The sequence below is a fragment of the Panthera tigris genome, chromosome A3 (genome assembly GCF_018350195.1).
Source record: "Panthera tigris isolate Pti1 chromosome A3, P.tigris_Pti1_mat1.1, whole genome shotgun sequence".
Classification (NCBI taxonomy): domain Eukaryota; kingdom Metazoa; phylum Chordata; class Mammalia; order Carnivora; family Felidae; genus Panthera; species Panthera tigris.
The window spans coordinates 15,377,051-15,402,792 of NC_056662.1; the positions used below are offsets into that span (position 1 = coordinate 15,377,051).

The 25,742-nt window shown below is 51.6% G+C and overlaps 1 protein-coding gene across 1 annotated transcript; it reads left to right on the forward strand.

Annotated features, from left to right (window-relative positions):
- Positions 1–1,782: 1,782 nt before the first annotated feature.
- SDC4 (syndecan 4) lies at positions 1,783–19,473 on the forward strand. The gene is made up of 5 exons (XM_042980309.1): positions 1,783–1,873; positions 13,360–13,498; positions 14,547–14,593; positions 15,425–15,623; positions 18,529–19,473. The coding sequence occupies exons 1-5, from the start codon at positions 1,805–1,807 to the stop codon at positions 18,678–18,680; spliced, it is 606 nt and encodes a 201-aa protein (XP_042836243.1). The 5' UTR covers positions 1,783–1,804; the 3' UTR covers positions 18,681–19,473.
- The last annotated feature ends 6,269 nt before the right edge of the window (positions 19,474–25,742 follow it).

Here is a 25,742-nt window from a genome sequence, read left to right on the forward strand (position 1 = left end):
TGACTTGCAAAAGGATTTCTTATTCTGACATAAAATTCACTCATTTGCTCAGTTTATTTCTCAATCCTAAGGAAGGGTAATGAGAGTAGCTGGAAAAAATTGCTTATCTTTAAATCCGTGGGGAAAAATATGATTGGCATTTGAAGCTTGCTTGACCGCCAAGGATCTCTGCCCTACATGAGATTTTCATCCTTTGATAATAATTAAGGGAGGAAAGAGGAGAAATCACTCCCAACTCTCTACTCCACAAAGTATATGAATTCACAGTATCCCAACAGAAGCCAAACACCCTGGTTATGAAGCCATGCTTCTGCCCTAGAAAGATACATAGAGAAATCAACCAGGGCAAGAGATAAATCTAGGTACCTTTGGTAATTTGATTGATTATCATAGGATGCTTCCCCCTAATAATTCCAACAGTGTCTGCAGTATCTGTACTTGGGGTCTGTACTTGGGGGCCTGAGAGGATTTGCACACCCAACCCTACCCTCCCTTCTTGGGAGGATACCGGGGTAAGGCAGACACATAACTTTACAACTTTCATTATTTTTTTTTTTAAGTTTGTTTATTTATTTTAAGGGGAGAGAGAGAGAAAATAAATCCCAAGCTGGCTCTGCACTGTCAGTGCAGAGCCTGACACGGGGCTGAACTCATGAACTGGGAAAGCATGATCTGAGCCGAGACCAAGAGTGGGGCATTTAACTAATTTAGCCACCCAGGCGCCCCACAACTTTCTTTTAAATTTTTTTTTTTAACATTTATTTATTTTTGAGACAGAGGGAGACAGAGCATGAACGGGGGAGGGTCAGAGAGAGAGGGAGACACAGAATCTGAAACAGGCTCCAGGCTCTGAGCAGTCAGCACAGAGCCCTACGCGGGGCTTGAACTCACATACGGCGAGATCGTGACCTGAGCCGAAGTCGGACGCTTAACCGACTGAGCCACCCAGGCGCCCCCACAACTTTCTTTTAAAAAGGGTGGAAGTAGATCTGAGGCAGACTTGCAGACTAGTTCTCAGATCAAACTTTTTTGAAATTCAAAATCAGGAAAACGAATCCTTTAAAACAGGTCAGCCATCCTCAAGCCAAAAAGTTTGCCCATCGGTTGTTTTTGTTCAGCTTGCTGCTAAGAATGGTTTTTACATTTTTGAATCGTTGGGGAAAAAAATCAAAACAAGAATGATATTTCGTGACACGTGAAAATTATATGAAATACAAATTTCACTGTTCCATAAATAGTGTTTTATTAGAACACAGCCACTCTCTTTCTTGCAAGTATTTGTAGCTGATTTTGAGCTACTGTGTTAGAGTTTGAGCATGACACGAGACCGAATGGGCCGCAAAGACTAAAACATTTAGCTCTTTACAGAAAAATTGTGCTGACCGCTTAAGGCTACGCAAGTCCACGTGCCATTTGGAATGTCTTCCTTATCCTCGGAAGGAAGTGTACCCGGTTCGAGGAGCGCGGGTCTAAACTGAAGACCCTGGGCAAGTCCTTCCCATCGAAGGTCTCAGTTTCCCCCAAGTATGAAATGGGGTTAGACACAGTGATCTCTGGGGGCCTGTCTGGGGGGAAAGCAAAGAAATAAAGGAGACAGGAACTCGGGGTAGATCGGGAGCCGGTCCCTCGGGGTTTCCAGCCGCGTGGGCGGGCCCAGTGCCCCGAGGCCCAGCTTTCGCAGGGGAATTCCGGGCGGGGTGCGGCGGCGGGGCGGGGCCGGGGGCGGGGCCAGCCGCCGCCTATAAGAGGGGCCGCGCGCCCGGCCGGACCACTTGCCTGCGCGCCCTCTGCGGACCGCCGTGCCATGGCCTCCGCCCGCCTGCTCGCGCTGCTGTTGCTCCTCGTGGGCGTCCCCGCCGCTGCCACCGAGTCGGTAGGTGCTTGGGGATCCCTGGAGGGCGGCCTGGTGCCTCCTTTGTTCCTGGGGGCCCGGGCTAGGGGGGGCCTCAGGGGTCTGCAACGCCCCCAACCAGACGCCGAGGCTGGGGAAACTTTGCTGGAAAACTTGGCTCCCGGGTCACAGGGAGGCTCCGGGCCGGGGTGGTTCCCGCGCGCGAACGTGCGCCCCAGCCTGTTGCTCTTCCCGCCTCCCCTGGCCTCGGCCCCGCCGCGCGCTCCAGGCTCGGACGTGACTAAGCCGGTGTCACCTCTTCTCTCCCCCACACTCTCGCCCTCCCCTGGTGATCTTGGGGCCCTGGATCCCCCTGCACGCCCTCCGTAAGCGCCTAGAGCGGCGGCTCTAGAATCTGATAGGGCCTGGGCACGAGGGGCAGCGTACTCGGAAGGGGGAAGGAGGAGGGTTGTGCGGAACCTTGTTTCACACACCGGGGAATGAAGGACTGAACCCTGACCTCAGGTCTGGCCCCAACCCCGCCACTGGGCTTGTAACTTTGGGTAAATCCCTGCCCCTTCTGAGTCTCAGTTTCCCCATCTGTACAACGGCAGGAGGGAGCCCGGCAGGAGATGGCCAGTGCCTCTGTAGGGCCACTCCAAAGTTGGGACTCTGATCTTCCAAGGGCAGACGGGAAGGGTCAGCACTTCACCAAGAGTTGAGCCTCTGCTTTCTTCGAGAATGCTGTTTATTTCTGCTGAACTGCAGAAGGGAAATTGGAGTACCCACCTTGAGTAGGGTGAAGGGGGGTGGGGGACAGAGGGCCTCAGTGAGCCCAGAGAAGCCCTCCTTCTCACTGCGCTCTGGTCCCTGTCCTAGTTTACAAAGTCCTGGGCCACCAGAACCTCCATTCATCCCCTGCCACCAGTGTGGGGGAGGAGGATGGCAATCTCATCTGGGAAGTTGGGGGAGCAGGAATTGCTTGGAGGGTCTGTCTGTCCTCCAAGAACCCCGTTTTTTGCCCCCTTCATTCCCTTAATTAAACCCCCCTTTTTAGAAGGAGCAAGTCTGTGGAGTTTAATCATTACAGATTTTTTAATGGGGCTCCTGTTTCTCTGGGCTTGGGCAAGGGAAGTCTTTTCTGCCTGGCAGGCTTCTTTTGGGGAATCCGTGAGATCCTAATAATAACCCACCAGCACGATTGCAGGCATTTAGTGGTGATAGCAAACATTTAGTGCTTATGGTGTGCCTTATGATGTTCTAATAGCTTTCTAATGGCTGTTCCAATGTCCTATCAACTTGCTTAATTCTGACAACAACCCTGCTGTTTACTGTTCTTAAATTGGTCCTGAGGCTGAGGAGGTTAGCTAACTTACCCAAGGTCACACAGCTAATCAGGGGCTGAGTCATTCAAATTTAGGCAGCCAGGTGTCCAAGTTCCTGCTCTTACGATAAGCTGCAGTGTGATGCTTTCTGAGTGGCGGCCCTGAATCTGTTGAGATTTGGGGCTGGCCGGCCTCAACGAATTCTGAGGTGGAAGGAAACAGGAGACCAGAGTGAGGTGATGACTTCCCCAAACTGAGGGCAGCCAGACCAAAAGGTTAGTGTCTGAGCCAAGACTCCAACCTACACCTGCTGCTCCCTGGTACCGTGCTCTAAATTAGGCCCTGAAAGATGTGTTGAGTCCAGCAACTGGGGAGACCTCCAGAGGAATGCCATGTTGGGTCCTGTTGGCCTGGACAGTGTGGGGAGAAAAGAAAGACCCAGGAGGTCGTGAGGTCACTGCATGGGCAGTCACATGGCAGTCTCGGTTCAGAGGCTGCTGAGTCTGCAGGTGCTTCAGGGTGAGGAGCAGACAGCTGTGTCCTGGGGGCAGTCAGAAGGATATGGTTTGGGGGAGGGTGACCCATCAGCTGGGGGAGAAGTAGGCCCTGAGCAGCTGCTTCCTGAGAGAGGTATCTGGCTCTCATCCTGACCTCAGCACTCCCCTTCCTGGTGAATGTCAGGGACCTTCCACCTCTAATTGGGTCACAGGGCTTCCCCTTTTGCCTCCGCCACCCCCTTCCTTCCAAGATTGTGGCCGGAAAAATCAGACCTAGTCATAGTTGGATAGATGTAACGGAGGCCCGCCTTTTTCTTTTTGCAGGTGGAGAAAACAGGCCCTGGGAGAAGGGATTTGCTAATTGCAGTTATGATTTGTTGAGTTTTCCACATGCTAGGTCTGGGGCATTTTATCCTCACAAAAAAACCCAGCATCTCGGGGTTATATTATGCCCACTTTACAGATGAGGGAACTGAGGTCCGTCTCCAATAGTGCTGTTGAGGCCCCTCTCCAAGTTTAGGTTTAAGCCAAAGGCCTGCCCTCCCCTTGGGTGATACCCTACCCCCACCCTAAGGGCTTGGTGCCACAAGTTTTGGGAAGGGAACCCAGGCTGAGCAGACAGCCTCTTCCCTGGCTGTGGGACTTGCCATCCCAAACCAGTTCTTCCTGTCCAGCTGGGAGCATTCCCCTGAACTGCCTTCCTGCCACTCCTTCCCTAGCCAATTAAAGGCAGCCCTGTTTGGGGAGCTGGACCCCGCCAGAGGGGTTGCTGCCCAGAGGCACAGCCTTCTGATGTGGCACCAGGCCCAGTGGGTTCTGGGGAAATGTACTTTAGCTTAGAGATGTTTTCGGTCTCCTTGAAAATTCTCTCCTTGATTGCCCTGAGGTAGGAGTGGGGCAGAAGCCCAGAGGGTCTAGGACCCTTGAGTGGTCAGTGAGAGCTCTGTGGAATTCTTAAAAGCCTAGAGAGCTACTAAAGAGCCTATTTTGGGCCATGGTTTAGAGGGTTCTGTGAGCTTGATGTCCCCCATCTGTAAAATGGGGTTTGGAACAAATGACCTTGATTGCCCTTTTCAGCTCAAGTATTCTATTCATATCCATCCCCCCAAACCTACCACACACACCACTTCCACCCACACACACCCAGGGGGGAATTCTGCCCTATTCATCTTCAGCGAAATACTTAACCCCTTACTTAGTATGCAGGAAATATTTGCATGAATGAATAAATTCATGTGTGTAACTTCATTCGAAAGGGTGCTTTGAGGTAATTTATCACTAACGTGAATGCCTTCCAGGGAAACCGTGAGGTAGGTTTTATTATCTCCATTTATACAGGAAACTGATGCTCAGAGGAAGGTAGTGGCTTGCCAAGGTCAGAACCAGGTCTCTGATAATACAAGGTGTCTGGTTTGAGCGTCCTCTGAGAACTTTCCAGATGAGAAATTCCGGCTGGCTTTGAAGGAAGATACCTTGGGTTCTACTGCCTGAATTGGAAGCACGTATGCCCTATCTCTGGGTCTCAGTGTCCCCAACTCTATAGTAAGGAGGTAGGACCAAAACCCTCCCAAGGGTCCTCCCTGCCCTGAAAACACACTGATGGGGGGAGGGGAGCTTTCTTGGCCCCCTTGGTAAAGAACCTAAGAGGAGAAGAGCTGGGGGGTGGAGACATTCAGCTCCTGCCATCCCCAGCTCCTGGAAACAGAAGGCTTTTGCAAGGACTTGGAGTGCAGGGCCGCCCTGAATGAGGAGCTGGGAGAGCCAGGCTGGGCTCCCCGCCCCAGTTCCTTCTTGGGAGGAATTGGCTGCTAGTTGTTCTCAGCCTCCTGGACTGGTGGGTGTGATTTCCAAATGACCATTTAAAATTGGGGGAAGGGGCTGGACTGGGCCTGTGAGTCACTGGAGGAGAGCGGTGGCTGGCCTGAGTTACCCATTTCCTTTCAGCCTCTTGGCTAGTAGGATGGCTCTGATGAGGGTGTTGGAATGGGTTCCAGAGTTTTACCTTGTCCCCTGAGAGCCTATTAAAGATAGTCAGCGTCTCAATGTCCAGGGCCTTTGAGGGGATGCCCAGGAAATGTTAATACTAGGGCCTCAGACCTTCCCAGTGCCCCGTCCGTGTGGACTTTGACAGGGTGTGAATTCAGCCAGTTGTTTGTTTCCCTTGAAGCAGAACTGAAGCTGCCACTGCTCTGAGCTCCTAGAGCAGAGCTGGTATATAGTCCAGATGGGGTTGGACCCCAGGAGTCTCTGACTTGTCTGATGTCCTCCTCTCCCCTTACTTCCTGGAACTGGCAGGAGGGCACTGGAACAGTGGCTTGGGGTTAGGCAGACCTAACTTCAGACGTGTGAAGGCCACCTCTTCCTAGCTACATGGCTTTGGACATGTCACCCAGTCTCCCCAGCCTCTGCTTCCTGGTGGGTAAGAAGATCAGGGTTTTGGTGGGGCTGGTAGGAGGGGACAAGGCTGCAGTGAGTGCCTGGTAGGGAGGCCGCATTCCGTGTGACAGACATGTCAGCCATGCCAGGTGGCCCTGTGCCTTTGAGGATTCTACTCCCCGCCCCGCCCCCCCCCCATGGCCCCTGGAACACTTTCTTCCCTCCCACTCCCCAACAGCTGCAGGGTGGTAAGGGAGGAGTCGAGGGTGGGGCTGATGGAGTTCAAATCTCCTGTTTGTTTGTTTTAGAAGTGGGCTGTTTGCTAATTATCAGATGGGTTCATATTTAAACAAGAACCAGTTCTCAGCGGCCCCACCCCTCCCGCCAGGATTTGTAGGAACCCTTTGCTGAGCAGTTTGCAGCCTGCTGGGTGATGGCAGGGTTTGCTAAGGGTATGGGACCACCTAGACACTGTCCAGAAGGGGGTCACCCTTCCTGAGCTGGAGGGGCAGAGTTTCTAGTCCTACGGAGGCTGAGTGAATTGCAAGCTGCGCTCTGGGCTAGGAGAGGGGGTGTGGTAGTGGGCAGGAAGGTACAGTGTCTGAAAAGCCAGTTTTCATACACTTTCAGTGCACAGTGCCTAGAGAGGGAGGTGAAGGTCCGTGTCAACAGTTGGGGCCTGATTTAACTCCAGAAGGACTAGAAACCTGGCTTCTTGAGCTGGTTTGTTATTAACTCACTAGTGACCTTCAGGCGTGTTCCTGCACCTGGCCAGGCCCTTTGGCCCTGTCTGCTGGAGGCAGGGTGACTGGAAGTGGGTGCATTTCACAGCCACAAAAACCTGAGTCACCATCCCAGCTCTGCTGCTCACCCCGGGACATGCAGTTAGTTAATAAGTCACTTCACCGATGTGTCCTCTACAAAACACCTGTGTCACTCAACTTGTAAAGTGTTTGGCAAACTTGTAAAGTGCTGGCTTGATTTGGGTTTATCACTAGCGGCTAGACCAGGGTTCTTAACCTGGCTGGACGTTGGCTTCAGGGAGATGGTATCTGCGTGCACACTGAAAAATGTAGACTGATGGTTACAGTTCTCGGGGTTCAAAACTTTTTATCCTTACCGGAGAGCTCCAGGAGTCCCCAGGAGATGACTCTGTGATTTGAACACTTCTTCCCAGCTTTGGCCTTCTGCAGTCCCCTGCCCAGTCTATCCCTGCTACTTTTCACCACCTCTGTGCCCCTGGTTACTCACCACCCCCACCCTCTGGCCTGTCCCTCCTGCTCAGTGCACCCCCCACTCCTTATTCTGCCTCTCTCCTCCCCCACCCTGCAGGCCCAGAACTCTGCTGCCCCAGTTTTCTCTGGCACAGTAGAGGAGGCTGGTAGTCAGGTGACACCTGGGGTAATGGAAAGGGGAGGCAGGGAGAGGCTGGTATGTGTGGAAACAGTGACTTGGTGGAGCCGCCGGTTGCAGCCAGGCCTGTGGGACTGGCTGTACCACTGGAACCTCAGGGCGTGGGGGCAGGGATGACCCATGGCCGGTCACAGGCAGTGGGGACACTCCTTGCCTGGGGTAGGGGGGCAGGGTAGGGACTGGCTGGGAAACGTCTGTGGGACAGACCCACTAGGTCTGGAGCAGTGGCTTCTCCGAGTGGGGGGCGGGGGGTGGGGGGGGGTGCACAGCAGGGAGTCTGGGAAGGGGCAGGAAGCCAGCACCTAGTGCTGATCTAATCAGCCTAGACTAGAGGCTATCGACTCTGCTCCTGAGAACACGGGAGGCTTGTTTATGTCCCCGCCCGCAGATCCAGCAGGGACTTCGGATCTGCTGCCTAGATTACAAGCCCCAGCTTCAATGCACCTCTGTCTCTGCAGCCCTCAGGGAGCCAGCCCCCTCCCGCCTGTCTCCAGCGGTAATCGGAGCAGTGCCCAGCTTGGTTACCGGGCCTCGAGACAGAGGGAGGCTTGTCTGTTCCAGAACCGTCTTTTACAGGTGGGGAAACTGAGGCCCAGGGAGGGAATCTCCCAAGATCCACAAAGGAGTTAGTGGCAAGGGTGCTGCATCAGCTGCCGTCAGGGGGATGTCCAGAGCTGCAGAAGCTCCCACCTCTGCCCCCATTCCTAGCTGCACCCCAGGATCCTGGAGCCCTCGCTGTGGAATGGGCTGCCCTGGGGGGGTTGGTGAAAAGTTGGCTGCTGGCTGTGCCAGGCCTGGCTTGTCTCCTGTGTGATTGTGTTCAGAGTAACCTGACCTTGGAGTGGGCAGAGCTGACATTCGAACCCCCACCCTAGCCCCACCCCTACTCCTAGACCTGGCTTAACCCTTCAGTTACCAGAGTGCCAGGCTGTGGATTGGTGTGTGGTTTCTTATTGCCTTCTGGATATTTTTTTTCATCCTCAGGGCAGGTCAGGAAATACTCTGGGATCCCCAAGTAGAATGTCAGGCATCTCTGGTCACTGCCATTTACTCCTTTTGGAAAAATACAACCCAGTTTCCTCTGCCTCTATCTTCTTACGACAGGTGCTCCAAGTTGTGTGACCTTGAGCAGGTCTCTGCCCATCTCTGGGTCCTTTGCAGTCTCCAGGGACCTGATTGGTCGTTGAAAAGTCTCTGGTCTCAGAAGCAAAATGAATACTCATTACAGGGTTATGTCCCTTCATGATTTGCAAACCCCCCCCCCCCCCCCCGCCATCCACTGACCACCTTTCTAGCAATGGAACTGCTTCTATAGCTTTTTCCAGGTCTCTCTGACCCTTTGACCACTAATCCCTTTAGCCAGAAGGAAGGCAGATGGGGATTAATAATAGCTACTACTCAATGAGCACCTGCTGTGTACTGGGCCATATGCCGGGTCCCTTGCACACACTAATGCATTTCACTTAATCGTCATCGTCCTGCAGGGTGCTCCTAGCCCTGGTTACCAAAAGAGAAAACTAAGGGTTCAGGGTTCAGTATACCCCAAGGTTCCTGGAGTTAGGAAGTGGCCATGGCCAGACTGTGCTTTGCTTGTGGGTAACCACTCTTCTGGTGGGGATCCTTTGTTTCTGGCGAGGTGTAGAGCTCTGATTGTGGCTTCTGGGTTTGCTCACCCTGGGGGATATCTGGCCCTTCAAAAAGGCAGGGTGGGGGAAAGCAGTGACTAACCAACGGCCCCTTCTGGGGATATCCTGTCCGGATAACAGGTGGCTTCAGTAGTTGGAGTCCAGTGTCCTTGCCACTCCCTGTTGAATTTGGCTTGCCCAGTTGTCCTTCTGGTCTCACCTCCTGAAAGAAGGGTCAAATGTGTCCCTGACCCTGCCTCTGCTGGGGAGGAGCCTGGGGGCAGGAGGTGGGTGTGGGGGGCTCTCCTCCCTCTTTTCCTCCCACCAGCTCTTGGTTAACCAGGCCTTGACCCTGAACTCCCTGGTGCCCCAGCCAAGTTTTTGTTCTTTTGTTGAATATCACTTTCACCTTTGTTTGCTCCTTGGTGGAGCCTGGCCCGGCACTGTGGGGTTTGGGTGGAGAGGTGACTCGGGGGCGGCAGTGAGAAGTCTGGTTGTAGCTGAGGCGTGGTCTTGAGAAAGATCTAGGTTCAAATCTCAGCTCTGTTGCTTTCTAGTTGTGTGACTTCGGATAAATGACTCCCCCGCACCTCAATTTCCTGCAAACATGTTACAAGACTCGTGCCAGTAAAATGAGTTCATAGAGAAGAGCACCGCGTGGTGCCTGGCACGTCGTGGATACTTGAGCTAGTCACCCCAGCCCCTGTGCTTTTCCCTGGTGACGGAAGCTGTAGGACTTTGGGGTGGGGTTGGCGACCTTTTCCTAGCCTCTTTTCATGCTTATAGCATAAGGACTGGATGCGGAATACATCTGGAGTAACAGCTGCAGCCTGTGGGTTTGCTGAGACCCTTACTTTTGCAGCCCAAACCCTTGAAGCAGGGAGGGAGGACAACTCCAGCCTGGAGCCAGAAGACCTAGCTTCTAAGTCCAGCCCTGCTGCCAACAGTTTGGGTGACCTTGGCAAAGTCCCTTGTCTTTTAATTTGTTTGCTGGGTTATAAAATGAGACCATTGGGCTCAGTGGCCTCAGATACTTTCTACTGGCAGGTGTTAGTTCCTTTAGAACAAAACAGCACCTGCCCCCTCTTCTGGGGATAATCTGGGGAGGCATCCAGCATCTCAGCCCCCAGGCACTCACCCCAGGTGTCCACCAGCCCTGGGGTAGACAGGGTCTGTGAGACCCAGGCCCACTGCCTTATTCTGCTGGTGATTTCTGTTGTGCTCTGGGAGAAGGGAGGCCTGAGGGCCCAGAGAGGGTGCCTGTGCGTGCACACACACGTGAACACACATTCCCCCGGCAGGGATGGGGTGAGTGGAGAACAGGTGGGGTAAGCTTGGCTGGGATCAGGGTGGGGTCCCTCTCTGGTCAGGGCTGGGCTTGGCTACTGGGTGGCCTGGTGGCTTCTTCAAAGCCACCCTGACTGAATGGGCCTTGTCTGCAAAGTGGGTGAGGCAAGGGAAGGGCTGTTGGCATTCCCTCCCCTCTGCCCCTCTGCACATGAAGGGATGCTTGCCCACAGTCTCATGGAGCTTGGGCCTCTCTTGCTGGCCTCGTCTTAAAGGGTTCCCACTGGGGAATTTCTCTCTTGTCAGGAGTCAGGGGCAGAGAAGATGCTTCTGGAGTTGAAGGTTTTGTTTTCTTGTGTCCTTCCCTGAGCATGCCCCTGCCCCCCGGGCCTCGTGACTTGTGACTTGCTGGAGAAGGAAGCGTTGGCTCCTCTAATGCAGTCTTGAGCCCTGGAATAGGTATCTGACAACAGGGTCTGATGCCTCCTGTGCCCCTGGTGCAACCTTAGACAAGTGTATCCTCTCCAGGAACCTGGTATAAAAAGGAAGGGTGAGGGCTGAACTGGGAGTGAATCTGGGTTTCAGTGCTGACGGGGCCTGCCTCCTCTCTTAGCCTTCCTTTAGCTACTGTGAAACTGAAGTGGTAACTCTGAGCCAGGCAGCATGCTAATCCCAGGAGTTGTTTCGAAGCACCCCTTAGCACTTTCACACACCCAAAGAAAGGCAAGATGTAGAAACAACATTCTGTGACTCCTGGGGACCAGCGGTGGGGAAGGTCTCTGCCTGAAGCCACCCAGTGCTGGGACCCCAGCCCCTGACTTGACTTGGAGCTCAGACTCCCACAGCCAGTCTGGTCTCCAGGCTTGGTTGACCACTGGCTGAAGTACCTTCTTTCTCTCCTGGGCTGGATTTGACCTCCACGCAGCAGGGCTCCCTCCTAGCTCAGGTGGTCAGGCACTCTATGGATGCGTATGTTCATGCAGGTGTTCTTGTGTGTGTGGTTAAAAGCTCAGGTGACCCATGCCTGGGTTCTGGTCCATTGTGGCCACTTTTTACCAATGTGACCTTGGGCAAAAATCTGTCAGGAGGACCTACTTTAGGCTAAGTGCTTAGGAGGTCCTGCTCTCAGAATCTGGGCCTGGGGGAATTTGCTTTGCGGCAGGGACCTCGCCCTAGGGACAGTTTCGTAACCACCTCGGAGCCCTCCCGGAGGAGCTGCCAAACTAAAGCCACAGGCACGGGGCTGTGGGGCTGTGTGCGGGGGCTGGGCTGGAGTTCCAGCACTAGTAGCTCAGCAGCTTCTGATTCCCGAGTCATGAAGTCATCCCGACCAGGGCTTAACCCCTTCTGGCTCCCCACCCCCGTGTGTGCCAAGTATTCAGCGAAGATTCTCCCATCCGGTGGAAGAGGGCTGCGTGCCCGCCGCCTTCCCCCTGGTCTGACCCTGCTCCTTTCCGGGAATCCAGCACATGCCCTCGCGGTGGGTGGAAGAGGGTATGACAGTCAGGTTCTGCCCGCCTCTCCCCAGAAGCCCCCGGAGGAAGTACAGGAGGAGCCCGGGCCTCGCCTGCAATGGTTACCTTGTCCTGGGAACAGATATTCCTTCTCGGGCTCCCCTGAGTCACTGGCAGTCTCCCTCAGGTGAAGGACAGCCTGGGGCAGTCAAAGAGAGACCTGACCTGACTTCTCTCCATTCTGAGCTGTGCAGCTAACTCAGCCACGTGACCTTGGGCAAGTCACTGCCCTGTTCAGCATTCGAATTCTGTCCAATTCTGTGAGATGGAAGGGACAGGACCTCCCTGGCTTCTGTGGTTCTGAGCAGAGCCCCAGTCTCCTACAGGCAGGGGCTCTGGGAAAGAAGAGAATGTTCTGAGGAGGGGTGTGTATGGAACTTCATGAAACCCTATCTCTTTTGGCAAAAGTAGGGACTTTAATATTTGAGTTAATTAGCAAAAAAAACAAAAACCAAAAAACAAAAAAACTTTGCCCAGGACTGCTGTTCTGTGGGAAGCCTTTGCCCCAGAGCTAAGGAGAACGGCAGTAAGAATTCAGAAGGCTTCCTACCCTTGTGAGCTCTAGGAGATGGGAACAGAGAGAGTAGCTGACGTACTTGTAGGACCCTGGAAAAGTCTTTGCCTCCCTGGACCTTGATACTTTCCTTTGGAAAACTTCTCAGTGGAAGTAGGCTTAAGATTCTGCTGTGATGTCCTAGACTGGGTCCCCGCGGGTAGGGGCCAAGGACATTTGTGGGTGATGGAGTGGATGGTGCCCCACTCTGTGCTGGTACAGAACAGATCCTGTGGGAGATGCTTATAAAGCTGGATATGAGAGTGTGCTCGTGTATTTGTGAGTCACTAGGTCTGTCCAGCACCTGGACTGAGGCCTCCCTGAGGTGTGGGTGAGCCAGCCCTGTCTGTCCCAGCCCAGTCTGACTCAGCTGGGAAAGGTGTCCTGGACTGGGAAAGACCAGGGCCAGCAGCCCTCTCCCTGCCACAGGCGAATCAGTGGTGACTATGTCTGCGCCCTAGAACCCTAGAGTGTCCTACCCTCCAGCCTGTGTGGCTCCTGCAGTCAGGCAGCCTGATGCGGAAGCCTCCTTCTTCCACCCGCTACTTGTGTCAGAGGGAAACGCCCAGTTTCCTTGGTTGTAAAATGAGGTTAAAGACATGCCTTTGGAGTTAATAAGAACAGGGGCTGGCACGTAGTAATTGCTTATAGTAAATAGTACCTAGTAATGTTTAACGTTCTGATTATTACCAACTTTATTATTTTTATTAGCCCAGGATGAGAAAGAGATTTGCCTAAGGTCACACAGCAAGTTAGGGGGCCAGGAGGAGAGCAGGACCCAGGTCTCCAGGTCCTGGCCTGCTTACTTTCCAGCACCCCAGGTTACCTTACCGAATGCCCACTTCATTGCCTTTTGGGGCTCGGGGCTGTTGTCAAGCGCCAGGGGGCTACTGATGTGTCTTCAGAAGTGGCTGACGTAACTCCTTGTTTCACTCTAGATCCGAGAGACCGAAGTCATCGACCCCCAAGACCTCCTAGAAGGCCGATACTTTTCTGGAGCCCTCCCAGATGATGAGGATGTCGGGGGGCCCGGGCAGGAGCCCAATGACTTTGAGCTGTCTGGCTCTGGAGATCTGGGTATGGAGGGTGTGGTGGGCAGGCTTGAGGTCATGGGGCTGGAGGGAAAGTGGCCTCACAGACCATAGGGGGGTGAGCATGTCTTGAGACTTGGATTTGTATGGGGGTTTTCCAGCAGAGCTCCTCCCCTCTCAAAGGGGAAACAAAAGTAACTATCAAGCCTTTCCACCCCTTGGCAACCCTCCTTGGGCGGGTTATTTGTTGCTTTGAGTTCATTTGTAGCTGTAGGTTTTCTGAGCACCAGCCTGGACCTGTCTGCCTGTGGCTGGGGGCCTGGTGGGGGTGGGGCTGGAAAGAACCGATAGTTTTTTCTTCTTGTGAAAAGGAGAAGGGCCAGCTCCAAAGCCTGGGAGCATGTGTGGGCAGAAGTATGGGTGGAGAACAAGCCCCTGCTTCAGAGGGGGATGGGAGTGTGTCAAGGGGCCCAGGCCTCTGGGGGCTGGACCAGGGGCCAGGCCGGTTCATGGTCTTCAGTGACTCCTATGTACAGGATGGTGTGATCTTTGAAGTTTGAGCTTTGGAGTCCCATAGTCTTGAGTTCAAACTGCCTCTCGGTGACCTGAGACTTGGTTTCCGAATCTGTAAAATAGTGAATCAGTGAGTTGGGGATGGGACTCTTGGCACATGCTAAGCACTCAGTGAATACTTTAATGTTGCGATTTCTAACATTTAATGTCACAATCTAGAGTCGTCTCAAAGGAATCCCTTGGGGCTCCTGTTCAAATGCAGACTCTGATTCTATGAGCCCTGAAATTCTGCCTTTCTAACCAGCTCTTGGTCCCTGATCCAGACATTCCAGAGCAAGGGTTTGGAGCTGACAGAGCATCTGCTCAGCCACCTGCCTGGCATCCTTGTGAAAGAACCGGGGAGTAAGGTCTTGAGAGCCCCATTTTACAGATGAGGTGACTGAAGCTGGGGTGGGAATGGTCACTTACTGTATACTAAGCATTTGAGGGCTGCTTGTAAGGTAGGACTCCCACCAGCCATGGCTGAAGAAGGGGGAGGTACTTTAAAGACAAATATTCACACAGCTTTTCTGACTTTACAGATGACTCAGAGGACCCCCAGATCTTCCCGGAAGTAATCCAACCCTTGGTGAGTAGTTAACATGCTTTTGCCTCTCCTCATTTGCTCCACTGTGACACCTGTTGAGAGGAGCCCATAAGTGAGGGTCTGACCTCACTCTGCAAGAAAGCTTGTATTTGTGGCCCTGGCTCCTTAGGGACAGGCACGACTGTGGGTAGGCCATCCTTCCTGCAGGGATAATCACTGTCAACACTTAGATGTGTTTCCAGCACCTTTTCTATGCATTTCTAGGTATTTCCCAGCATTAATATCAAATAATATATATAGTCTTGAGTGCTGCACTTTTCACTTAAAGTGGGCACGAGTTTGCTTCCTCACATAATTAAGTGTTCTTTTTCATTTTTATAGGCTGCATAATCATCGTTCATTATTTTCCCCTTATTGATGGAAAAGTTATTTATGATTTTTTGATACTCTAAAATCATACCACCACAGCAAGCATCTTTCACTCAAGTCTCTGATTAGCTCCTTGGGATAGAGTCCCAGAGGCAAAGTTGCTACCTTAAAGGGCAAGCACTTTCTGCAGTTTTGCCCAGCCGCCCTCCAGGGTGGTGATTCTAGAATCCCCACTGACCGGCAGTGAGTGGTAACACCTGCTTTCCTGTACCCTCGGCCACATTCATTCCTCTTTTGGGACAGATCCACTAGAAAGGTTGAGGGTAAGCCTTTGATGGCATAATTGTTGGAAGATTGGTGCTGAATTCAGCTCCAGGACCACACGGTTCATCCGGCAAGATGGCGGAAGCAGATTCCCTCCCTGGCTGAATGTTCCTGTCCCTGCCCTGGGTCCCTCCCCAAAGCACACTGAGCCGTCATCTGTCCTCCTTCTGCCCCATCCAGGTGCCTCTAGATAACCATATCCCTGAGAGGGCAGGGCCTGGGAGCTGGGTCCCCACCGAAGCCAAGGACCTGGAGGAGAATGAGGTCATCCCCAAGAGGATCTCACCCTTTGAAGGGGACGGGGATGTGTCTAACAAGGTGTCAATGTCCAGTGCCACACAGAGCGGCAACATCTTTGAGAGGACAGAGGTTCTGGCGGGTAAGGTCCTCACGAGATACTTTGAAGGGGGAGAGGACTGGGAGGCAGTGTTGCAGACAGGGATGCCTCTGGCACATTGGGCTTCTTGGTACCCCTTCCTTCTAGCCACAGGGTGCCCTGGAGCCTCAAGGACTACACCGTCGTAAGGGGTGGCTCTGACTGGGTGAGCAGCCCGGTGGAGGGGGAGGAGAATTGCATATCAGAGTCTTTTAAAGAACAGCTAGGAGTCAGTCACTGGCCGTAAGTCCTTCTGTCTTGTTTTCAAAGCATTTTCGTAGCCTGGGATTGGTATCTAGGGAGTTTATTCAAGGTTAACTTCCCTCGAAAGCACAGAGACTCCTTTGGATTGGGGTGGTTTCCCTCCCTCCTGCTCTGTCACTTGACAGCCTCGTGATCTTGGCTGAGAAGCTTTCCAGCCTCAGTTGAGGATGTGAGCCTCCGTTTCTTCCTCTGTAAATGGGTACAGTGCTACCTCCTCGGGTTGGTGTAATAACTCCATGACAATGAGAATCTGAAATAATTTGGCAAACCGTAAAGGGCTTTTCTGATTTGTTGGTGTAATCTGTCGCTGAGTCTTCATGGGGCTTTAGGAGTGGCTCTTTCAAGCCTGGCTGTGGGGCCTTCGGCTGGGGCAGTGCCTGCTGGCTCTCTCCTTCCCTGGCAGCTTGGGGGTCTCCAAAGCTGCGGGCAGGGGTGGGCTGTCAGAGAGAACTCTCTTTCTGGCCAAATGTTATAGGCCAAGGGCAGGTCTTCATGAAGCAGCCTGTCGAGTGGCTGCCCTGGGCCCAGTCTGGGTTACTCCTGTCTCCGGACAGCCACAGCCAGTTGGGCCAACACCTTCGCGGAGTCTTGAGGTACAGGGAGGAGCCCTGTGTCCTGCCTCCATCCAGGACAGATAAGGGTCTTGCCTACATCTTGCAGATAAGGCTGGCTGGGAATGTAACCCTAGGTGACTTTGGGCCCAGCTCAGCCTTGACCCTGACCTCCTGGGACCCGAGTATTTATTCTTTCTGCTTTTCCTTCGCTACTTTTTGTGTGATGTGAGGGGGTGGTGGTGCTATCAGAACTAGAGGGGCCCTTAGAGACCTTGTGATCTTCTAAGCTTCAAAATCTTCGGTAAAACCTCCCCCCATCTTTTTTCAACCACAGAGTTTCACTTTTAGCTGGCATATGTGGGATTAGCATAAGGTTTTGCTTTCACCAACAAAGGGTTCTGCTGCTTTTAAAGAAAAGTTTAAAAACCGCTGATCTAGGCCAAGCATGTCTTATAACTCGGGGAGACTGAGGCCCAGAGAAAGCAGACCACTTGCTTGGGTCACATAAGCAAGAGACAGAACCAAAGCTAAGTCGTCTCTTAAATCTTGCGGTTGAGAATTATCCAAGCATAAGATCTTCATGTGAGAAGTTCCGTTGCTGTGTTAGTTGGCATCTGAATGGCACCTGGGAGTTTCTCAAGTGCTTGCCAGGTGCTACCTGCTGCGTATGCCCCCCTGAATCTCCACGACCCTATCAGACAGGTATGGCTGTCTTTACTCTTATAAGTAAGGAAACCGAGGCTCAGAGAAGCCAAATCACTTTCCAAAGTCGCAAAACTAGGCATTAGTATTGAAACCTAGGGCCGCAGTCACTTTTGAGACTGCCCTTGAACCTTCTGACCCTGTGGGGTCAAGGTTCCAGCACAGACCAAGGTCCCAGTAGAGGAGCTGGGGGTCATCAGAGGGAAGGGTGATAAAAACAGGAATGGGGTTGATACCTTATTCCGTTGTGCTTTTTCTGGTATTTCCTGGGGGCACTTTGTGGCCGTTGTTTCATGAGTTTTAGCTAAGAAGGAACCTTACTGGACTCCCCTGTGCCACTCTGCCCTCATTCTGTGCATAGATTCAGAGTGTGTGCAGGGATGGAAAATTAATCTTCTTAGCCCTAGTAAGACCGAATTAGGGGACTCAGTCTGCCGCAGCAAGGATTCTGTGAGATATCCCTGCCCCCTCAACAAACAGGAATGAGCCCTTCAGGCGACCTGGCATGATGCAGAACAGCTGCCCACCTGAGGTTAGCAGCGCGCACCGGCCTGATGCCAGCAGGTGCCCGTAGGCAGTGCTCCTCTCTGAGCTGAACTGTGAGTGTCATTTATTAAGCACTCACTGTTGTGCCAGGCCCAATTCAGGGTGCTAGGGGCACGGATCATAAAGCCACAAAGGTTTACAATCCATGAGGACTGAGCATACGCTGTGCATTGTTCTAAGCACTTTGGGTGGATTAATTTATTTAATCCTAGGACAAATGTGTGAGAAAGGTACTTTAATTTCCAGTTTGCGATGAGTGAGATGAAGGCACTTGCCTGATGACACAGCCAGTGCTGAGTAACGGGAGTGGGACCTAGGCCTTAACCACCGAGCTGGAAACACGGGAACGTAAACCACTGTCTGTAACTGTCAGTGACGTAGCAGCCTGGCCGTGTCACCGTGTTAGAGCTGTGTCTGGTAGGACACACCGGTGTGTATAGAGGATGTGCACACCTGTCTGTGGAAGCGGAGGCCTGTGTAGGTGTGCGTACCCAGAGCCAGCTAGACTGCGATGCTCTGAGGCCTGCACTGTCTAGGCTGGTTTTCAGGCCTGCGGGTTTGCTTGCTCCTGGCCCAGTTAGTGCTAAGCTGTTGCTAGGGTGTCAGGCTGGTGTTTGGAAGGTGCTGTGGGCTCCAGCAGGCGTGGGTTGGAAGGGTAGCTTTGCCACTCCAGCGCTGTGGTCTTCAGTGACCTCCGATGACCCCCTGTCTTGTTCACGAGGTCACGCCTAGCACAAGTGACAGCAGGGGTGAAGATGTCTAGTTGTAAGAGAGCCGACTAGGGGGAAGTGGCAATGTGCCCGAGGTCCTGACCCACAGCTCTCCCGTCTCTTCCTCCGCAGCTTTGATCGTGGGCGGCGGCGTGGGCGTCCTGTTTGCTGTTTTCCTGGTCCTCCTGCTGGTATACCGCATGAAGAAGAAGGACGAAGGCACCTACGACCTGGGCAAGAAACCTATCTACAAAAAAGCCCCCACCAACGAGTTCTATGCTTGAAGCAGCCTCCTGGGCACACTGGCTTGGACCTCAGCAGGGAGGGAAGCAGAAGGATTTTGAAGGGTGGACATTAGGGTAGGGGGAGGGCAAACTAATACTGACCTGTCAGCATCTCCAGCTGTGATTATGTTTTAAGTGTCAGAAGAGGCATCATCTTCTGTTCCTGCCTGCCTCTTCTTGATTCTCTGGGCCTCGACTGTCCCGGCCGAAAAATGGGGTTACGCCTGGCCTTGCTGAAGGCAGGTCTGGGTTTGGATCATTTCTTAATTTTCCACTTTAGAATGTGGGCCCAGGTTAGAGCCTATATTAAACATGCCTCATCCAGAGCCCCTCTGAAGCTGGAGCTCGGCCCCCAGCGGCCTTCTCCTTCCCTCTTGTGAAAAGGAGCTGGGAGAAGGAAATAGAACCACCTGCACCTTGATGTGTCCGTCAAAGGGCACTTGTGACCACACTACAGGAGTCTGTGGTATACCTTGGGCCATTCTCGGCTCTCTCAAGTGACTTTTGGAAATCAGCCTTTTTTATGAGGGGGAGGGGGTGGGGAGAAGAGCTGAAAGTTACATACTGAAATGGATTTGCAAAGTGTTTGTAAATCTACTCTTAGCGGGGTATTTTTTTCTAATGGTTCATTCCTTGGTGCAGAGCCTCTGCCTGGGCAAGAGTGTGCCGATATCAAGATGTTCTCCGCTCTCTTGCACTTTCCACAGTACCTGCTAAGTTTGTATTTAATGGTTTTTTGTTTTTGTTTCTCGGAAATGAGAGAAGAGATGGAGATATGATTTTTATTAATTGTTTTTTTTTTGTTTTTGTTTTTTTTTTTACTATTTATAGCTTCAGACAGGGCCTCTTTCTCTCTTTCCTCTTTTAAATATCCTCCCCATTTTTTTTTTTTTATACTTAACACTCTCCCACTCATGACCTTGGCCCTTTCTGAAGCTGCTTCCTCTAAGAAGTGGCTACTGCCGAAACATAGTTTTCTAGCAGATCCCAAAATATAATGTAGGGGATGGTGGGATATTTGTGTCTCTTTTCTTGTAATATATTATTATTCATGGTTCTAGAAAAATAGATAAATATATTTTTTCAGGAAATAGCATGATATGTCCCATTTGACGTTGGCTGGATGGTTGAGTGAGTGGAGTTTTGTGTGGCTGAGTGGGTTTTTGCCTTTCTCTCACTCTGTTCGTGGTGCCTTCTCCTGATTGGGCCGCAATAGTTGAGGGTAGACAATTCTGCCTTCTTTCTAGCTTCTGCTTTGAGCCCAACTGGTGTTCCTTTGTTTGTCTTCTCCAAATTTAAGAGAACATTGGAGAGCCATCCTATCCATTATGGTAAGCACTAGCCACGCGTGGCTATTCAAATCAATTAAAATCACATAAAGTTAAAAAATTCATTCCTCATTTACACTAACCACATTTCAAGTGCTCATTTGCCACATGTGGCTCGTGGCTGCTCTGGTGAGCACGCAGGTAGAGCCCGTGTCCACCTGTCGAACCACAGTGCTAGAAAACTGAACTGGTATAACAAGTCCCAGCCCCAGCCTTGCTGGGGTGATCTTTGTCTCCCTGGGCAAAGGGGGCATGGGGGAGGGCTGACTGGCTCCTGGCTTTGGAGCTCATCTGTGATCCTTCCTTCACAAAGAGGAGGCCCGGTGGGTTAGTTAGCCCGTGCAGGCTGCGTCTTCTCCTGACCCCACTGGCTGGGGAGGGCGGAGTCGCCCTTGCCTCCCGCAGCCTTCACCACCTCAAGCCAGGGGCCCCAGCTGGCTGGGTCCTCTGGGCTCCCCTCCCCCACCCCTGCCATGTCCTTTCCCTCTGGCTATGTTGGGAGTGAGCACCTCTTCTTGTAGCCACCTCACACTGTTGTCTGTTACTGATTTTTTTCTTTTTGATAAGAAGATAATAAAACCTGGTACTTTCTAGATTGCTTGTCTCTGTCATTTCAAAGTTTGTAAGAAGTCCTTCTTTCTGGGTTCTGTATCCTTTGATCTTCGCGGAGCCTGAGATCATTGCCCTGACCAAATGCCCTTTGGGGCGCCAGACACTGGAGGCAGAGAAGAAGCCAAGAAAGGGCCTGGAGAGGAGGAAAGAAAGAATGTGCCCCTGGCAGCCTGTGGGGCATGTCGTGCCTAACTTGGTGTGGCGCTTAGATGGCACCTGGTTAAAAAACAAACAAGGTGGGTGGTGGGGGCTCCTGGGTGGCTCAGTCAGTTGAGCGTCTGACTCCTGGTTTAGGCTCAAGTCATGATCTCCTGGTTCGTGGGATTGAGCCTCGTGTTGGGGCTTGGGATTCTCCCTTTCTCTTTGCCCCTCCCCTGCTCACTCAATCTCTCCCTCAAAATAAATAAACTTTAAAAGAAACCCACAAAAATCCTTGGATTAGATGCTAACCATAGAAGTGAGGATGTTCCCCATGTAAATCCAGATTCCCTGCTTCTTTTGGGAAAAACTCAAGATTTGGCTCCTCTCCGGCTGCATGGCAACAATTGAAAGTTGCTGACAGGGAGGATCCTGTCTGGATGTGGGTTTTCTGCTTTGCCACAGTCTTTACCTGCTTCACTCGTGTCACCTGCGTGGCTTCTACAAGCACTACAGTAGTCGGGTCTGGACAAACCCCATTGATGCCTCTCTCAATCCTGGTAAGAGCCTTTTTGCCAAGGGGGGAACCTGCCCTTAGCTCATCTGCAGGGTTAAACCTTAATTCCACGGCCTTGGGCTTTGGTCATCTTCCTTTGGTATCACATCACCCAGTGCTTGGCCGGGGTTGGGGGAAGGATACAGGGGAATTAGTAGAAGCAAATCCTCGTGTCACATGCATGTGCCAGAACCCATGCCGTCTCTGCTTCATACCTGAACCCACTTAATCGGCACAACAGTTCCACAGAGTAGGGTCTGTTAGTATCCCCGTTACACGGATGGGGACACCACAGCTAAGAGGCTACTTGTCCCAAGTGACACAGCTTACCAACAGTAGAGGTGGGGTTTGAACCCAGGCATTTGGGCTCCAGAGGCTGCTCGGGACCTACAAACACCCCCCGAAGCAGCAAGTCTGGTCTCCGGGGGCCCCCGCCACACCTTGTTTGCCTGAGCTCCGTGAAGCTTGAGTGGGGCTCCCTGTTCTTTATAACCTGATTCTTGCAGAAGGTCCTTCCTTGCATCTGTTAGACCTGGGCCGTCCAGTATAGTAGCTGTCGGCCACAGGTGACTCTTTCCATTTAAACACATTTTCAGAAACGAAATTTCAGTTTCTCAGTTGTGCTAGCCACATCTCAAGCGGTCAGTAGCCACATGCAGCTGCTGACTACTCTCTCAGTCAGTGCAGGTACAGAGCATTTCCATCGTCGCAGAAATTTCTGTTAGGTCTGTGTTGGGTGATGAAGACTGTGGGTCATGACCTTTCGACTTGGGATTTCAGCTTTTAATAGCTGCTACCTTGTGCTCCAACAGCCTACAGGGAGGTAGGTCGGAGCCTAGAGTACTGTAAGTGCTCACTAAAAGCACTTCATTCTCATCAGCGCCATCTTTGGGTGAGACAGAAGCTCCACAAGGCCCCTGGGTTATCTATTGTGTAAAATTATCCCCAAATTTCAGGGCTTCTGACCACTGTCTCACGTAGTGTCTGCAGGCCAGGAAGGTGGGAGCAACTGAGCTAGGTAGTTGTCTCATGAAGTTGTAGTCAAAATGTTGACCTGGGCCAGAGCATCGAGAAGCTTGAGTGGGCTGGAGGGTCCACTTCCAGGATGGCTCACTTATATGTCTGGCAGGTTGATGCTGGCTGTTGACAGGAGGCCTCAGTTCCTTGGCATGTGGACCCTCAGAGGGCTAATGTCCTCATTACATAGCGGCTGGCTTTTCCCAGAAAGCGATCCTAGAGAGCCAGGTGGAAGCTACAATGCCTTTTATGGCCAAGCCTTTGGTCACTCGCTGTTACTTCCACACTATCCTATTGGTCACACAGGTCAGCCATATTCATCGCGAAAGGAGACTGCAGAAGGGAAGGGCAGGAATACCTTCAGGAGGCAAGACTCCTCAGAAGCCATCTCAAAGGCTGGTTACTATAGCCTTGTTTCTGGTCAACTCTGCACAGGACTTAATTTATCTAGAGAGTGGACTCTGAGTGGGACTTGGTATAATATTATTTCTGAGAATTGGGCACAGGATGCAAAGTGGATTTAGACAATATTGAGCCTTTTTTGCTCATGATCCTGCCATCTTTTCTGAAACCAGAGAAGCACTGACCCCTATATGGGGCCATTCTTCATGGGGCATTGGGAGGCCTACAGGCCAAATAGATTCCTCCTTGGAAATCATTTGCTATGTAGTTTTGGGGGATGGGATGGTCAGAATTCTAAGATGGCCCCCAAGATTTTTACCTCCTGTTGTATACACCAGTATATTCCTTCCCCTTGAATGTGGGCAGGATCTGTAACCATGATGGATGCCACTCCTATGATTGGGTTACATCAGACGGGAAAGACAAAGGGGTTTTGCAGATGTAATTGAGGTCCCAAATTAGTTGATTTTTTTAGTTATTAAAAGGGGAGATTACCCTGGGTGGGCCAAGCTTAATCAGTTGAAAGCGATAATAAGAGGATCCGGAACCTTCTTGGTAAGAGAGATGCTCTCCTGTTGGCCTTGAAGAAGCAAGCTTCCATGAGTTCTACAGCTACAAGGATGTGAATTTTGCCAACAACTCTGTGAGCCTGGAGTAGGACCCTTTGCCTCAGAGAGACCGCCCTGTCAGCCCCGGCTCACACCTTGATTATGGCCTTGGGAGACCCATAGCAGAAAACCCAGCTAAGCTGTGCTTGGGCTCCCGATCCATGGAAACCGTAAGGGCAATAAATGGGTGTTATTTTAACTGCTGTGTTTGTGGTAGTCTGTTACACAACATAGACAACCGATACAGGCAGGTCACTTACTCCCTCTGGACAATCAATTTCTCCATTTGCCAAATGGAGGGGAGTGCAGAGTCTGGATCATCTGTAAAAATATTTCTGGAGTAACGACAATGACAGCAACCGTCCCACAGAAAGTGGTTACAGTGGGCCAGGCCCTGTTGCTTTACATATATTGGTTATTTTATTCCTCACGACATCCCGTGAAACAAATACTTCCCCTTTTACAGAAGGAGGAACTGAAGCACAGAGAGGTTAAGTGACTTGAACTTGCCAAACGTGCCTGGCTTAAACACACAACTTTGTTTCCAAGATGGGTTGTTGTCTGGAAAGCCACTGTTTGAGCTGCATTCCTGGATCTTAAGGTGATTCTTCTGAAAATACATATGAGTAATTAGTGTGGGAAGAAGAAGTGTGCGCACACACACACACACACACACAATCAGGACAAAATCAGCCAAGCCTAGGACACCCCTAGCCTGGATGAGGCAGGGATGCACTCTTCCAGGCACCAGCCAGCGTTGGGGAGGAGGATGTTTTGAACCAGATGAAGGCTTGGGAATGAGCTTGGTAGAGTGGGCTCTACCTCAGCACTCTATAATCGAACCCATTTAGAGCCCATGTAATGAAACCATAAAGACCTTGGCCACAAGGCTCTGCCTTCCCCTAGAACTCTGCCTGCCTCTGGGGCGATCAGCCAGCTATGGCAGGTGTTGACCACTTTGCCCACTGAAAGCATTATTATGCCAATACTGCCCCGCCTGCCTTTGTCCCTTGGGGTCAGGAAGAGAGCCAAGCCTGCCTGGAGGGCCTTTTTTTTTGGTAAGTATGGTCAGGGATGACTCTTGGAAAACTTAGTGGATATTATCTTATTGGTTTTATTCCCATCAAATAAGGCTGCTTCCCCCCTCCCTCTCTGTCTTCTGGGTCTGTGCACTCAGCAGTCTACATCCTAACCCAGGGAGGAAGGTGTCTGAGAATTTTACCCACACTGTGGTTAATGTGAGACTCTTTGGGGAAGCCCCACTTAAAAGAAACAAATGAAAGCGAGAAACCGAAAAGTCAATGCTTAAGCATGTAGACTAATAGTTCATGGTGGAAACTCAGGCAACATGAGAGCTGGTAAGCTAGGAGATTTTAGAACAGAGATTTTGGCTTTATTCTCACTCTGTGAGAACCTCAGAGTCCCAGATTTAGCATTAGGAGTATAGGACTTAAATTAGGCTCTGCTATCAACGTGCTCTTGGAGCTTCATGGGCCTTCTCTCCGAGCCTGAGTTTCCCCGTCTGTAAAACGAGTGGGGAATATGGGCTTAGAGCAATGATTCTCAACCCTAGGGTTCCCATCCTGACAGTGTGAAAATGTGAAGATTATCTTTTAATACCCTCACAGTTCTCTAAGGATACGCGAAAACTTAATTCTTGGGAGGGAAACAGTGCCACCTGCTGGTCTCACTTTACACTCGCAAATATACAAACTGCCAAGGCAATGAATGCTTGGCAATTTGGTATTTATTGAGCCCCGCTCAAAGTTCAAGGTCTGGTAATGCACCCTCTAGGACACACACCCATGAGCCTCTTTCCCCATGAGCTCACAGTCTAGACAATTGACATATACATAAAGCCCTTTCATCCAGGGTGGGTGGTGACATGGTCCCAGGGAAGTTCTAGGGGAATACGGGGGTGGGTCCAGGGAACGTGAATTGTGCACTCAAGGCTTAGAAGGGCCTTTCTTGATTTTATGCTCTGTTGTCACGGTCTTGAAATTCTAAATAGTTTTTGCACAAGGGGGCCATACATTTTCATTTTCTTCTTTTTTTTCCCATACATTTTAGTTTTGCACTGGGTCCCCTAAAGTATGTAGCTGGTCCTGCCTTGGGGAAATCTTGAAAGAGGTGACATTTGAGCTGGATTTGGAGATCAGGGCAGTAGGTGGAGGGAGAGGAAAGAAGGAAGTTTATTCTAGTGCGGAAGGCAAGGTGAAGGCCTCTGTGGCTGGATGGCATGAGGAAAGGACACAGTGGGTTGCTGCAAGGGGGTGGAGTGGGAAGGGACTGGATGTCAGATTCAGGTTCAGGGCTAAGAGGACCTCTGAGCACAGTACTACAGCTGGAACTTAGAAGACAGGCCAAGGCTTTGAGGTTACAGACTTCCACGTGGGTGCAT